The 15,174-nt window shown below is 44.3% G+C and overlaps 1 protein-coding gene across 3 annotated transcripts in view; it reads right to left on the bottom strand.

Annotated features, from left to right (window-relative positions):
- The window catches only part of RBPMS (RNA binding protein, mRNA processing factor), a 187,251-nt gene extending 173,085 nt beyond the window's left edge, over positions 1–14,166 (bottom strand). For 2 of the 3 annotated variants that reach the window (XM_065899841.1, XM_065899842.1), the window contains exon 1: positions 13,585–13,650. In XM_065899841.1, the coding sequence (XP_065755913.1) occupies positions 13,585–13,650 (66 nt within the window). Of the gene's footprint in view, positions 1–13,584 lie in introns of all 3 variants that reach the window. The other variant, XM_065899843.1, reaches the window with a different exon arrangement.
- Positions 14,167–15,174: the final 1,008 nt, after the last annotated feature.

Consider the following 15,174-nt stretch of genomic DNA (forward strand, 5'->3'; position numbering starts at 1 on the left):
TCCGAGGAATATGACTGCAATTTCATTTTGGACAATATAATGCTTATTAGTTTTGTGGAGAGATTTCGGAGAGCACTGGGATAAGGTGGAGGATCGAGGTCAAATTGCTGGATTTCTGTGCCTGGGTCTCCTGCTCCAAGCAGCAACCAAGCTTTCCTGGGCTGACTTCATTAGTGAATAAGGAAACAACACTGTTTCGTGAAGTTCAGAATAAGCTCATACCAAAAGGATTTTTCTGTATAATCATGACCCATGATTTATAATAATAGTAATGAGAGCAATTTTCATGTTGATTAATTGTTAATTAAAAACGGGGGGGCTTTGGGAAGGCAGAGGAAGGGACAACTTAACGGTTAAAACTTCTCAAATGATCACCTGCCAAAATCAGGAACTCAACATATTCCAAAGCCCCACAGGTGTTTTTGAGTCTTCGCTCCCCTCCCTACTGGCTTTTGTTTTTAAGATACAGAGTCAGCAGGCTGGGTGCACTGTGACCAAACGGCAACAGAGGCTAGTCCTCCTGCAAAGGGCAAGACTCTTCCCTTTGATCATCCAAGAACATTCCTGATCAGGAAATTCTCACTTTTTGATTCAAGGTTTACCAGTAGTTGCACGAAGGGAAAGAGCTACAGAAGAAGCTGTTCCTCCACCCACTACAATCAGACACGCTTCATTCCCAAATGCATCTAAACCACAAAGTAACCTATGTAAAGCATGCAGGTTGGGAATATTTGGTCCTAGTCACCAAAGCTGATGCAGAAACGGTTCTCAATGCAAAGAATTCTACCGCCAGACATTATAGCTATAAGTGCTTAAATGTAGAGAGCAGATCATCACTGGTATTTTAATCTTTTCTTTGTAAAAATGTGTGATGTTACACAGATAATAACCGAAAAATAACTGATCTTCTACAAATGAAAAACAAATGCCAGATGTATACCATATAAGCCTCCAAATGAACGTAAGTCAATGTATATCTTCATATCTGTAAATTACTAACACTACAACATTAATCTTTCTCTCAAGTTTACTTATTAGGAAAATGAGAAAACCTACCAACACATGAGACACTGGAATTTAACAATTTTTCCCTGTAAACCTTTACAGCAATTCTACACTCCTCGATTCCTATTTAAAATACAGTCTTTCAACACATGTAATATCCAAATAAAACCTTTTCATACTGGGATCTGAGCATCCGCTTTAATCTTATCTCTGCAATTCTGTTAAGTGTCTGGTGCCCGTGATGTAATCCACCTCTCTACCCCCAACACACCACACTGTATCCACCAAACACATCAGCAGGCCTTTCTAAAAATATAGTTACAATATAAAGCCTAAAATAGTAGGCTAACAATGTTTCTTTGAGATGTTTGCCGTTTTCTGAAAACAAAGTAAGCCACAAAACCACTTTCAACAAAAATGTGTGTTTCTAATTATTAGTGGGAAGATTTATATTCCTAAAAAAAAAAAAAAAAAAGGTGTGCCTGGAAGAAGTTCATTGCTGCAAGTCAGCAAGAATGTAAAGGCAAAATAATTTTGATAAGACAGAACCACTTTCCTCGCAATATAAATTCAGCATCTTGCCGTATAAATACTGGTATAATGAATGGTCACTTTAGAGTGAAGAGAAGGTGCATTCCAAAGCAGGGGCAAGGCCCCACATTTCTTCACATGGGCCTGCTATCTAACACAGAAACGATTACAAATGCCTTCTGTTAGTCAACCGGCAGAAGTCAGTGACTCTTAGCAGTTAAGATTTAGAAAAAACGAAGACGGTAGTTAATGCAGTATTCAAATCTTTGATTTACTTATAGGGTCTTCATTAGCAAATCACAGCACCCCAACGAATAGATCACACAAAAATATCCCTTTCTTCTCCTTTCCCCGTTCTGTATTTCTGCATCCTGCTGGTGATGGGTGTTTCAAGCAGCAGCTGAAAGCCAAGGTTAAAGCTGAAGGTCACGGTGGGTATAATTCTGCCCAACCTGGTTCCTTTTTGCGTCTTGGGGTTATGAAGCCACACTGTCCCAAGAAGTGTGTCCCACCTTACTTTGAACCTCTCTGGCACTCACAGTGGGTACTGCCTGGCACTTTAGACATTTGGGAGGGTGAGCAGGGAAGGAATTTTCTCCTTTCTCCCTTCCCTCCCTTAGCATAGCTAAAGCAGAGATTAATTTCCTAGCTCTGGTTTTCTGTATAACCCCTCCTCAAAACACAAAGACTCAGGATGGGCCTTAAAGAGTCCTTTTGTTTAGAGAGGGTCATTTCCTGCCGTTAGCTCACACCCAGAAACTCCCACCCATTTCTCCAGGAGGGGCACGGATTTTCTCAGTGAAAAACAAAAACAAAACAATCTCAGGCTTAAAGCCATTCCCCGCAAACAGCCTATCCCCCTCCACCCCGATGTATCTGGGCTGCCGCAGTAGCACAGCACAGGGGAGAGGAAAAGTGGGATGAAGCAGAAAAACCGGCAGAGGAGTTACAGTTCTCTTAACACGTAGCAGGTGTTGTCTGTCCACCCCTATGTTTTAGTTCGGGAAACGGACACTTAAATGACTTGTCCTACGTCCCTTAGGAAACAAAAAAAGGTGTAGTAATTTAAAAAAAGAGTACTGATGATTTGGTCAAGAACCGACTCATACAAGGATTTATATACCACTGGTTATAAGGGTATCAGACAGTGGATGATGGTAAAGTTTAAAAAGTTTGCTCAAGGTCAACTATTACGACATAAATGCCACAAATGAGGATAATCCAATGGCCTGCACTTTCATGAGGGCCTCAGTGAGCTCAATTAACAGGCAGTCTGATGACCAAAGCAAGGATGACTCAGATGTCTACATCCTGACAGTCACCTGTTGTGCTTTACAAAGTGAGGAAACACAGCCTCTGAGTCTGTGAGGCTGACTAGGGGGTATAATCTGCAGCTGTGAGGTGCCGGCCTAAGGGTTCACAGGGCTCAGGTCAGCCGCTGCCTGGTAGCTACCACACAGGTGCTTACAGGCTGGATTCGGCTAGCTAAAGCCCGCCTTATCCTGAGCCGCGTGCCTTTTTTACTTTGTAGGCAGAGGAAGGAAAGCACATTGAGCTGGAGGCTAGACTAACTCAAAGGGCTGGGAGTGCTAAGTCTATCTCCAAATCAATTCCACCTGGGTTATTAACATTAACTCTTTGCAACCCAACAGCACATCTGCAGAACAGTAATCAAAGTCATCTTGCCCTACTTTTACTTGTTACTCCATGGGCGGCCCACATTTCACTCTTGCTTCTGTGGAAATACGTACTTGGTTTCCATTCTAACTAGACAAAGGATTCCTTTACGTATGAAAACCTGTTTTACCCTCCCCAGCCCCCATCTCCATGGCATCAATCACTTACCATCCAAAATTTCTGGCTTAATAGCAGGCGGTAATTGTACTTTCTGAAGTACAGGGGGATGGGGACCCAGAAATGATCATCTTGAAGGCAGCATTAAAATTTAATCTAAAAACTGCTGGAAAAGACTTAGGACCATGTGGTATATTGTACAGGCCTCAGAATTTGACAGGTTGGTTTGTATTCCAGTCATTTAACAAATAACAAACGTTGGGCAGTTCTAGGCATTGTTCTAGGCATTGGAGTTACAGCCCAAAACAAGACAGGAGTCATATTCTAGGAGTGCAAGACTTAAGTACCCAAGGTAAAGTCAGTAAGTAGAAAGTACTCTCTGGGAAATAAAATAAGAGGGATGGGACAGTGGTTGGGAATGTGGGGATACTTTGAACTTGGAGGTCAAAGGTCTCCCTGGGTGACATCTGAACTGACATCTGAATGAATGCCAAAGACGAGGCTGCCATAGGAACATCTGGGGGTACAGTTTCCCAGGCAGACAGAAGAGCACACGCAAAGGCCCTGAGGCAGGAACATATTTGGCAAGCTGGAGATACCTCAGTAAGGCCCAAGCAGCTGAAGCATAGTGAATGAAGCTGTGATTCTTGGTGGATGAGGTCAGGGAGACCAGCAGGGCCCAGATCACATGAACCTTGCACCTGGCTGGAGAGAGTTTAAGCTCCTACCGCTAGTTGCAAATAAAACCTCAGACAAATTACTTAATCCCTCAGAGCCTCAGTTTCCTTATCCCTCAACATGGGATGAGAAGACTTCATTGGGTTAAAGCGCAGTGCTTAATGTAAAATGTGCTATATTTAAAACATATAACCAAAAAGGACCTACTATATAAGGCAGGGAACTCTGCTCAATACTCTGTAATAACCTAAGTGGGAAAAGAATTTGAAAAAGAACTGATACGTGTATAGGAATAACTGAATCACTTTGCTGTACACCTGAAACTAACACAACATTGTTAATCAATTATACTTTAAAATAAGATAGAAATTAATAATATGCAATGCTTAAAACAGTAGACACTACTCAGTAGATGCTTAGTGAATTAATGTGCCAAAAATCCATACATGCTTTTACAAGTTTGATTATATTTGGACACGCACCTGATCTTCAATTCTCCAATTTTCTTACACATATGCAGTAAGACTGAAAAAAATTTTTGTAACAAAAATGGTCTCAGCACTAGCTCTAACCATTTTTTTTTTTTTTTTTGCTCAATGCTGGGAAAATGCTTGGAGGTCTTGGTAAAGAAGGAAACAGGCTTAGAAGGGTAGAGAGGAGAGGAGGCAGAATCAGAACAGGGCGACTGGACTCCAGGACAGCTCATGTTCCTTCTAAGGATAAGCCAGTCCCTTTTATCCAATTATCCAACGTTTTCAGTCTCCTGTCACACAGCATCCCAGGGCATGCACAGGACAGAAGCGCGCGTGCATGTGCGTGCGTGCGTGCGTGTGTGTGTGTGTGTTTGTGTGTGTGTGTCTCCCTTCCCTGCCCCAAAACACAACCTTCTGGCTTAGAGGGATACTGTTATTTAAAAACAGATGCCTCTTTGGAAACTCACACATTTTAAGTCCTGTAAATTACACATGCTGGGTAAAGTAATTACACTTTCATAGCACTTCCCCTCCCAGCACAAAGGAAATTCTGCTACTTCTATAAAAAGATAACACTTTCTGTGCTGTCCCTTCTCTCATGAGGCCAAAACTATCTATCCTATAGGTGGGCGTAAGAGAAAAGTTCACAAAACAGGATCCTGGGGATTCGAGGGAAAAAAAATATGTTTTATCTCTAGGATTTCTTAGAATAATGTTGGCCTTCTGCCAGCATATCTACCTGATGACATAAGAATTTAGGAAGCGCAGAGAAAGGAACGTCATTTTAAAAAAAAAAACTCACGAGAAGTAAAGGCTAACTGAAAGTGGAAATTAGTCTCTAACTTCTTTTCATGGGTTGGTGAGATGTACCTCAATTCTGAGACTCCTGGGTTTCTCTGTACCTTTGCAAAATCCTAGGGGCTGACATGATTGAGCTAGGCTGCTTTGGCATTCCCTCTGCGTTTTAAATTTGTGTAACAATACTGTATTACAGCCTGGAATTTGGAACCGTCTTCCTGGTGTGATTGGCCTTTATTACTGCCATTTCTGGTTTTTTTTCTCCAGTATTCTACATAATGTGCATTATAATGGTTGCAGCAGGGTTAAAACCTATGAGAAATACAAACGCAATTAAATTCCTGGACCGTTTTTCTTTATTCACTAGTTGACACTTAGCTGTGAGCAGAAAAAGTAGCTAACTTTTAGGAAAGCACGAATGAATAAATTGAAAATATGACCCACGGAAGAGATGACTTTGGGCTCTAGCCAAAGGCTCATTCTAACTCCCCCCAGCCCCATAAAATGAAATAAAGAACAAAGCAACTCAGGCAAATTTTTTCTTATAAAAATACTCAAGCCTCTCCAGGCCTTCCATCTTTACCTCCCAAACCCATCTACAAATTTTATGTCCCTTCTAGGTACAGGGTTGGGAAAAGAAAAGGTTGTAAGAGCCTGAGAATTAACTGCAAATTTTAGAGGAAAACAATTTGCAAAGACTGTTGATGAAAGCAAAAAAATATATATATATGAAATACACTATATATACCCAGTTTTTTAAGCTCCCCCGAATCGGGCTTTCAAATGGTTAAATGTCCTGAACACTATTATAACTAGACAGATATATGCAATACATTATGTTCCTGAATTAAAAGAGTGCTTTAAAAAAATTTGCTCCAATTTTTCCTGAGAATTTCCAGTTCTCCACACCCCCTTTTTTTTTTTTTTTAAACACAGCTTCAAATTTTAAGTAAACTGTCCATCTTTTGTTGCCTACCCTCACAAGGTTTCCTAGGAGCAGGGGTCCCACGCCCTCTCTAATTTTCTGGGCACTCAGTTCATAGTATACAGCTTTTCGATTGCTAGCTATATAATCTTCAATTGTTCTGAAAGACCTCTCCTCTGCACTTCAAACCCAACCCTCTCGGTTGCCTCTTTCCCTTCCAGGTATTTTCTGCTTCTACAAATACAACCACCATTTAGCTAGTCATCCAAAAGAGAAACCCAAGAGGCTCCACAGATGCAACTCCTAGGCTTCTCTCCTGGTCATCTGACAGTTACTGCAGCCCCTGAACACCTCTCCCGCCCGGCTCAGTCACCACCGCCAGCCACTGCCTAATTTTGAGACCAGGACTCCTGCAGTGTTATAGCCTCCAAATCCAGTGCATCCCCTTTGCCACAGGAACATCTCAGAACGCCAAGACCCGCTGCACAGAAGCCCAGCTCCCATCACAGGAAGTCTTTCCTGGTCCCTGGCATGGAAGCAGAGCTCCTCTATCCTTCCCCCGCCAATGCCTCCCTCCCCTTCCCATGTCTCCCTCCCCCTCATATCCTGACTTCCCTTCCTCTCCCACTTGTTTTCCCTTTTAAGCCTCTATCTTCATTGAAGGTCAATCCCTTTGACTAGACAATCTTTCCCCTCCTGTCTCAACCCTTCTTCAACTGGAAAACCAATCTCAACTATCACCTCTTTTTTTAAAGCTTTCTTTGATGTATATAGCTCCGTCACCCTCTCCTTCTGTTGCTGACTGGTTCCCAACTCAAACTACCGCCTCACTTAATTCAACACAGTGCTTTACTGTACCTGTTCACACAGGGCCATCGCCACTAAACCTGGGCGCAACTTGGAGTAAGAGCTTCGTCCCAGATCTTGGGCCCCCCAGAATCTGAACGTGAAGGCCCCAGTCACTCAGCCTCTCAGTGCCTCAGTCACCTCCCCACATAATGAGGGTCCTCATCACCGCAATACCTACATCAGCTCATTGTGAGGATGAGTCACGTGGTACATATAAAGTGCTTGGCCAGTACTTGACACAGAATACTCAGAAGTTAACAATTCTTACCTGAGTGAACAGCTAAAAAGATGTCTGAAAATGTCTCAGGATCAAGTATTTCAGTATTTTCTCTTTCCGGCGCTCAGCGAAGACGACTAGGCAACAAACTAGGCGACTCTGTTCTGATAAGCTCCGCCGTCGAGCACTCCCCGCTCGCACTGAAGTAGTTTGCAATATCCTCCCCGTACACTTAAAGATAGGGACGTGGGTTCAAGGAATCATACCCAAGTCATCCCCCATGGACAGATAAGCTCATCCCCCATGACGCCCTCATATCGACATAGCATCAATTTAAAGACCTGGTCCCTGCCGGCCTCAAGCCCAGAGAGCCAGGCCGCCACTTTTGCCCCAGCTATTACTCAGGTTCATTCTCTTCATTCCTTCCTACATTTTTTCTTTGACCAAAGCAAGCACTGTTCAAGAGGAACATTTGCATTCCCTTTCCCCTACCCCCAAGGCAGACACTAAGGTGCCAAATGAAACTGAACACAAACATTCCAAAGTGGCCATCACACAGGGCAGCCTCGTTTGGGAATGCTGTTCTAGCACCATTGAACCAGAGCTTCCAGAAACCCCTGTCCGAAAGGTCAAAATGAATCCCGCAGCAGAAACCAAATTCTAATAGTGAAAACCCAACTGCACCTCGAAATGAACGGGCCCACATTGGCAGTGGCTGTCGGATGAACCAAGCACACTGGCCTGTGGGTGCAGATGGAGGCTGCAGGTGACAGGTGGGGGAGGTCATTTCCTAGAGGATCCGTCCATCCATAACCGGCTCTAAATCCCACATTGAGGAAGTGGCTGCTTTGTGACAGCTCACCTATTCAAGGTCATCACCACCATCCCCACCAGTAAGGATATTTCATATGCTTATAAAGAATTACATGTGCATACATGTGTAAGTGTGTGGTACTTACCTTGTGCTGGGGTACCAACTTTGGGTAGGTGCTGGGGATTGGAAACACTGTGATAAGACAGCATAGATCTTAAAGGAGAAAAAAAAAAAAAAAACCCAAAAATGAAATGTAATGATCCAGGAGTTAAACGGAGATAACATATGTATCTCCTGGAATTCTAAGGAAAAGCCTCTCTTTGGGATAGGGCATTCAGGTGATGAGATCTTGCAAAATGTAGGCTGAAACTTGACTTTTGCCTGGAAAGCAGTTCAAGCTAGACCAAGAGGGAAAGGGTGGTTGAAACAAATGGTGTGCAGAGTATGTACGGAGGTACCTTAGGAGGAAGCTTGAGTGTCATATTTGGACTTCACTGAGTGCTGAAGGAGCTAGGGTACCAGAGGACCCAGCAGTGTGTGTTAGAATGGATTGAGAAAGCACGTTAGAACAAGGAGAGCAGCTGAAGATCACTAGGAAGAGACAGGATAAGGGAATGAGATAAACATTATGAGGAAAGGCTGTGAGGATCAGACGCCTGATTCCCCAGGCCAGGCTTGGCAGCAAAACGAAATGTGACCAACCCAATGGTTTTGTGACACCTACAGATATTTCAAGGGCATTTATTGAAATCTAGGAGAAAAGACATAAAATTGCTTTTCTTCCTATGTTCATTATAGAAAATTTAGAAAACACAGAAAAGCACCAGAAAGTAAATAAAAATGATCTGTAATCCACCAGATAGTTTTTTTTTATTAATGTTTGGTTATTTTTTAAAATTGGCATCACATAATATAAAACTTTTATTTTTGCTCTTTTCACTTTATGTCATGAGAATTAACCCCTCAATTAAAATGTAGAAGCTGGAAGAGAAAGTCAGATTCTCTCCTGCAGCATTCAGAGGGAGCAATACCAACACCTTGACTCCAGATTTCTAGCCTCCAAAACTGAGAATAGATTTCTGTTGTTTTAAGCCACCAAAAAAAAATTTACACGCACGCACGCACACACGTACATTCTTTAAAAATGTGGCTTTTAATGGCTACCTAATATTCTCTTAGAGGAATTACACCATGATTTACTTAGCAATTTCCCTGTTAGGCACAGAGTCTCTGTGAATTTTCCCTATCATAAATAACTCTAAGCATCATCCCTTTAAATAAATCTTTGTGCATGCTTATTATTTCCTTAGGGTAAATTTCTAAAAATAAAAGCGCGGAATCAAAGGGCTTGAAATTTTCATATACAGTGCCAAGTCCTTCCAAAAGCTGCCGTGATTCGTATCCCCATCGCAGTGCACAAGAATTCCCACTTCACTGCCCCATCACAAACGTCAAAGGCTTTGGTCCTCAAATAAGAGCATCCAATCTATCTATCCAACAAACAAATACCGTTAGAAACAGATGACAAGTGAGCATAAGGGTTTATCAGGGAAATTTTAAAACTACTACTGGAAAAATAACTCAGAAATGCATGCCATATTGGCAGTGGTCCTGCAGCAACATTTTACTATGAAGTCACCACATTTTCATCCAAGACACTGTCACCAAATCCTATTTATGATTGAAATATAAGTTTATTGCATTTGATTTGATTTGGAGTAACAGACTCCAAACTTGGTTAAACTGTACAAAACCATTTTGTATTTTCCCCAGGTCATAATGTAGATTAATCTTATTGCTCAATGAAAACCCGCTGTTGCCGCAAACTACCAGGGTACCCCTTCTCTGTGACAATTACATAAGAAACAACTTCTTCACGACCCCAATATTTGGGCAAAATTACTAAGTACTTTAAAAGGCGGAATGCGAGGTAAAAGATTTGTATTAACTTCTGAAGACCTGACTCTGTGTGATTTCTGCCCAACATCTGACAAACATCTTTTTGATCAATAGTCCAACAAGGCCAGGTTTTTCTGTTTTAGTTTTAAGTACAAGAATGTTCAAAGCAATTTAAGGAGAAATTACTCTAAAACCAGTGCTTCAACATAATAAAACACCTTTCAGCAATGATTTGTAATCAGCCTGAAAAGTACCCAATGACACAGATAACATAAAAGTAAAAATAAGACCAGATTACTGTTTATCTGATTTCCATTTTGAAAATTCAGTGACCAAAAATATTTTCTATCTACTACTAGAATGTCTCAATATACGAAACTTAAACGATAAGACAAATAATTTTGTCTGTTACTTATATATTTATTAACTTTAGTAAAGTCGGTCAAGTGAGAACTGCCAAGTGTTTTAAGAGAATACCATCTAGTCCAAAATTAGAGGCAAATTCTTGGAATTATTTTATTAATTGTAAAGTTATGTAAGAAAGTATCTACCGCCCTATACATACATATACAGAAGCCTTGTAAATCTCAGATCCCAGGGAGATTTTGACAACTGGTTTTTCGTTACAGGGACAACTTGCATAGGAACACATATGTATAGAATACTAGAAGTCAGAAAACCAGATGTATTCTTACAGTTGGCAAGCCAAATCTTAAAATTATTTTACCTCAAAGTTTTAAATACTACCCAGAGCAGAAGACTACTTCCTGCCCAAGTTCTCAAAAACTTCCAACCCTAAAAAGCTGCAAAAATTCTCCTAAGTCCTAGACTGTTCCTTCTATTCAATTGGAACCAAAGTAAGTGTTTCAAGCATCACTGTTTCAGAGTGGGCTTTAGAAGCTCTCGATCAGGGCTGAAATGTACCAGAAAATAAAAGGAACTCACTTTTTTAAAAAAGTAGAAAAAAAACCCTGGATTTTATAAAGTGATAAAGTCTAAATTACCCTGATTATCTATGAAACTATTTTCTCTTAATAATGAGTGGACTCACTCTTCCTCATCAGCTCAATGGCTATCAGAAACTACAACAGAACACATTTTTCCTCTCTTGTCATCACGGGTATATACATTGTATATGTGTGTGTTCTGTTTACTGGAATCCTTGGCCACGGCTTTTAAATGTGTTTGAGAACAAATTGCTGATCCCTGGGTGGGCAGGGAAAGGGTCCAGGGCGGTGGTTTTGTATATTGCTGTGCACATTAATGGGACGCACCAAATACCATATTTATTTTACTTGTGGCTTTCAGGGTTAGGAAAGAGAGGTTAGGAGTTTTTCAAAAACAAAACATAAACCCCAAGCAGGGAATTAGGGCAAAATTACCTAGATCATTCAGGCCAACTTACTTTCTTTTCCTGAATCTTTAACATTATAAAACTTCTCTCTTCATGGTGTATCTGTTTTGTCTGTTCCACCTCTTGTACAACTTGGGTTCTGAAATCTTTTAAACTGTCCCCTTATTTTTAAAATAACAAGTATCTTGCTAAAACTGATATTTTCTAGAGCCACAGGCCATTCCCACTGGTTAAGAGGCAGTGATTGTTACTGGGATCATCTGATTCTATCATACTAGTACCCAAGCTTCACACATTAAGACGCCCACGATCAGGGCAGACAACTTGCCAGTGCTGTCGGCAGTTAAGCTGTATGGGTCGAGCAGAAAAATGTGACTTTTCTCTACCTAATTCTGTCAAGTAGGTTATGGTTTGGGGTCACTCAAACAAAAAAAAAAAATCTTTGGTTTAACCTGATTAACTTTCCAAGTTCTCAATCAGGTGAAGAGAGAAAGACAGTGTCATGTAATATATTCTTACCCTTAGAAGTCAACAGATCGCCAATCTAAGAGACACAGAAAGGTTTCTGAAGCCATTATTATCTTGGTATGTTAGCTGAATTAGTTAAACACAGCAACTCCTTAAAAAAGCAAACTTATTTTTAAAATTTTATCTCAGTGGTAGGGAAAACAAATAGCAAAGCAGCAGGTAAGTTTCAAGAAAAAAGCGAAACATGCAATTCAAGGCTCCATCTCTTTGAAAAAGAAGGAATGTCAGTAGTACTCCACTTGCAGTTAAAAAACAACTAGCATGTAAGCAACGCTTTCCAAAATAACAGTTTAATAAAGGCAATTTCCTCAGGTGAGAAGGCAAATTTCTGGCTCACAGCAATTCACCTGGGGTTCACGGCAATTCACCTGGGGCTCACAGCAATTCACCTGGGTTGCACTACCTTACAATCATGTTAAGAGTAAAATCTTGTGTTTATTTTGCATTGTTTTGCAAGGGCTTAGGGCTCCCCTCCTTCTTCCCCATTTAAACAGTTCCTATCTTACAAGTGCACAAAGTGCTGAGGGCTTGTATGTTTTAGTTAAATCCTCCGCAACCTTTGGTTTCACTATCAGAATTTTAGTTTACACACAACACAGTATCTCCATAATAATCTCAACATCCTAATCGCTTTAGAATCAGTTTACCTTTCGGTCAACCTCATACATCAGCATGCAATACCTGTAAAAACTCTTTTACCGAGACTGCATACTTCCTTGCACCTAAACATAAAGTTCCTTTTAGAATGTTTAAAGTCGGTTTCGTGGGCTTCTTAAAAAGTAGGCGGAAAGTATTGTTTACTGGGCTCCAGATAATGTACCTGCAGGAACTGAGCCATTTAACAGGATATTACAAATATCCCAAGTACAAAATTCTGAAAAGTTTGTTCAGGAGTTCCCCCCACGTTTATCGAATATTGTTTCCACCAAAGGAACGCTCTGCAGCCGTTAACATATTTACGGTTGTTACGGACGCACCACATGAAATTGACGCTCAGACGTCAAAGTCCTACTAAAATAGCCTGGATCGTCACTTGGTGAATTGCAAAGTTTGAAACTCTTGTATTCAACTTCTGCTCCCCACAACCGCAAAGCCCCTAAACTTACAAAACCTAATCATCCAGGTTCGGGGTCTTTGACTCATCAGAGAAGAATGCGGCTGAAGAGTTATCTATTAATCCAAACTGCCTCAGCTGAGAGGATACTTCAAGAACTTTTCAGATTGAAAGGGAGGGGGCAGGGAACCGAAGGTGTCTTTTAACGAGAAACTTTACCCGATTTTCTTCCTTAAGCCACACAAACACACCCCACAACTTGCAGCCCCAGACGCAGAGCTAAGTGCTGACCCTCCCGGTCCCAATCATCTGAGGTCACCCAGGAGTCAGCTCTCGATTCCGCTTTTAAAATCCGGGGCAAACAAAGCTGAGCATTATACTTACAAAGGTCTCAGCAAAGTCCTCAAAGTTACGCAATTTTAGGCACGCAGACGCTCGCGGACCCACAAAAACACACTCTCCGATGATACAGCCTCCCGGGGCCACGGTTTGGGGCGGTGTCTCGGGGCCAGGACGATTCCCAAACCCTCGACCGCGGCGCTCCCTCCCCGGCGCAGCCCGGCGCCCCGGGACCCGCGCCCCGCCGGCCGGCCGCCCGCACTTTACAGAAAGCCAGCGGCCGCCGTCCCAGGTCGTACCCGCCACCGCACCGAGCCACTCCGTACCTCTTCCTCCTGAAGGTTGGCCTCGTTCGGGGTGTTCTCCTTCTCGGCTTTGCTACCGTTGTTCATCTTCCCGGTCCTCCCTCGCCGGGCAGGGCTGGGGCGCGGGGCTGGGCGAGGGCGCGCTCGCCCACTTTTCCCTTCCCCGGGCGCTGCGGGGGCTGGAGCCGGGGCAGCGGCGGCGCGGCTCGGCTCGGCTCGGGCTCGGGCTCCCGCGGCGCGGCGAGACAGCGGCGGCGGGCGACTCAGGAAGTGCGAGGGAGAGACGGGGCAGGGCGAGGCGCCGGCGGACCGAGAAGGGGACGGAGACAATCGGGACTCGAGAGGGAGACCTGGAGAGGGCGGGCGGGCGCGAGGGGAGAAAGGAAGAAAGGATGGGGCGAGGACGCGCGTCCCAGGAGTGAGCCCAGAGAGTTGGGGATGTGGCCGAGTAGGGGCCGGGGGCGGCCGCTGCCCGAGCGTAGCAGCTGCTGGAGGGAGGGGGCGAGGGGTACCCGGAGAGGAGCAGGAGGAGCAGGAGGTGCGGGTCAACGGGGCGCGGCTGGGACCCGGAGAGCCGCTGAGTGCGCGCTCCTGGCTGGCTCTGGGAAGTACGGGCTCCAAGCAGCTCCCCTTCTCTCGCCTGCCTCCCTCCCTCCCTCCCTCCCCTCTCTCCTCCTCCCCTCCTCCTCCTCTCTCCGCCCTCCCTGGACGTGGGCTGCCGGCTGGAGCCGGCAGGAACGGGACGCGGGACGGCAAGCCCCCCGCGGGAGGAGGGGCTGCGCCGAGGGCGGCTGCCCTGCGGCCGGATGGCGCGCGCCTGGGAGGGGCGGCGGGCGGCGGGCGGAAGCGGCGGACCCCAGCCCCCGACGCCGCGGTAGGTCGGAGGGCGAGGGCCGAGGAGGGGGGAGGGAAGAAGGTCAGGTCCTACCTCTTGCACGGTCCCTGGGGATCGCCGAGCGTTTCGCGCAGCTTGGAGAGGGGTTTCGGGGAGGCAGGCCCTGCCCGCGCGAGGACCTGGAAGTGTGATGTGCTACTTTTGTTTGCTTGCGCTTCACGAGGGATTCGCACCCCAATCCCTACCCCTCCTTTTCAGTACCGGCCTAGACCTATTTCTTCCCTTCCTAGTAGGCAGCTTAAAATGACAGGACGCGAGAACTCGAGTGACATCCGGGGGCAGCCCGCTCCGGGCCGGCGTTTTCAGGGCGCAGCTTCAAACCCACCTCCGACGCCGGGCCCTCGCAAACCTCTCCAGCGTCTCCGAACCCGCCGCCCCGGTTCAGACTCCTCTATAGCCCTTTTCAGACTGTCCTGGAATTGTTTACCTGGCTGCTTCTCTTTACTCTTTTGGGAGATCCTTTTTGGAAGACGAGACCGGGCCCTGTTTATCTTTTGAATCCCATGGCTATTTGAGTACGCTATCTGGTATACAGTAGGCGCTCAATAAATACTTGTTGTCTGAGGGAATATTTCTCACCGCCAGGCGAACTGGAGGCCAAGACAGATGATATTCAGAGGGTCAAAGCCGCTGAAAGAAGGGAGACTCAGCGCTCTGGGACGTCGGCGCACTATGCTTGTTTACGCACCAACCTCTGAAGGAAAAACTGCCTGTTT

The sequence above is a fragment of the Phocoena phocoena genome, chromosome 21, assembly GCF_963924675.1.
Source record: "Phocoena phocoena chromosome 21, mPhoPho1.1, whole genome shotgun sequence".
In the NCBI taxonomy this organism is placed as follows: domain Eukaryota; kingdom Metazoa; phylum Chordata; class Mammalia; order Artiodactyla; family Phocoenidae; genus Phocoena; species Phocoena phocoena.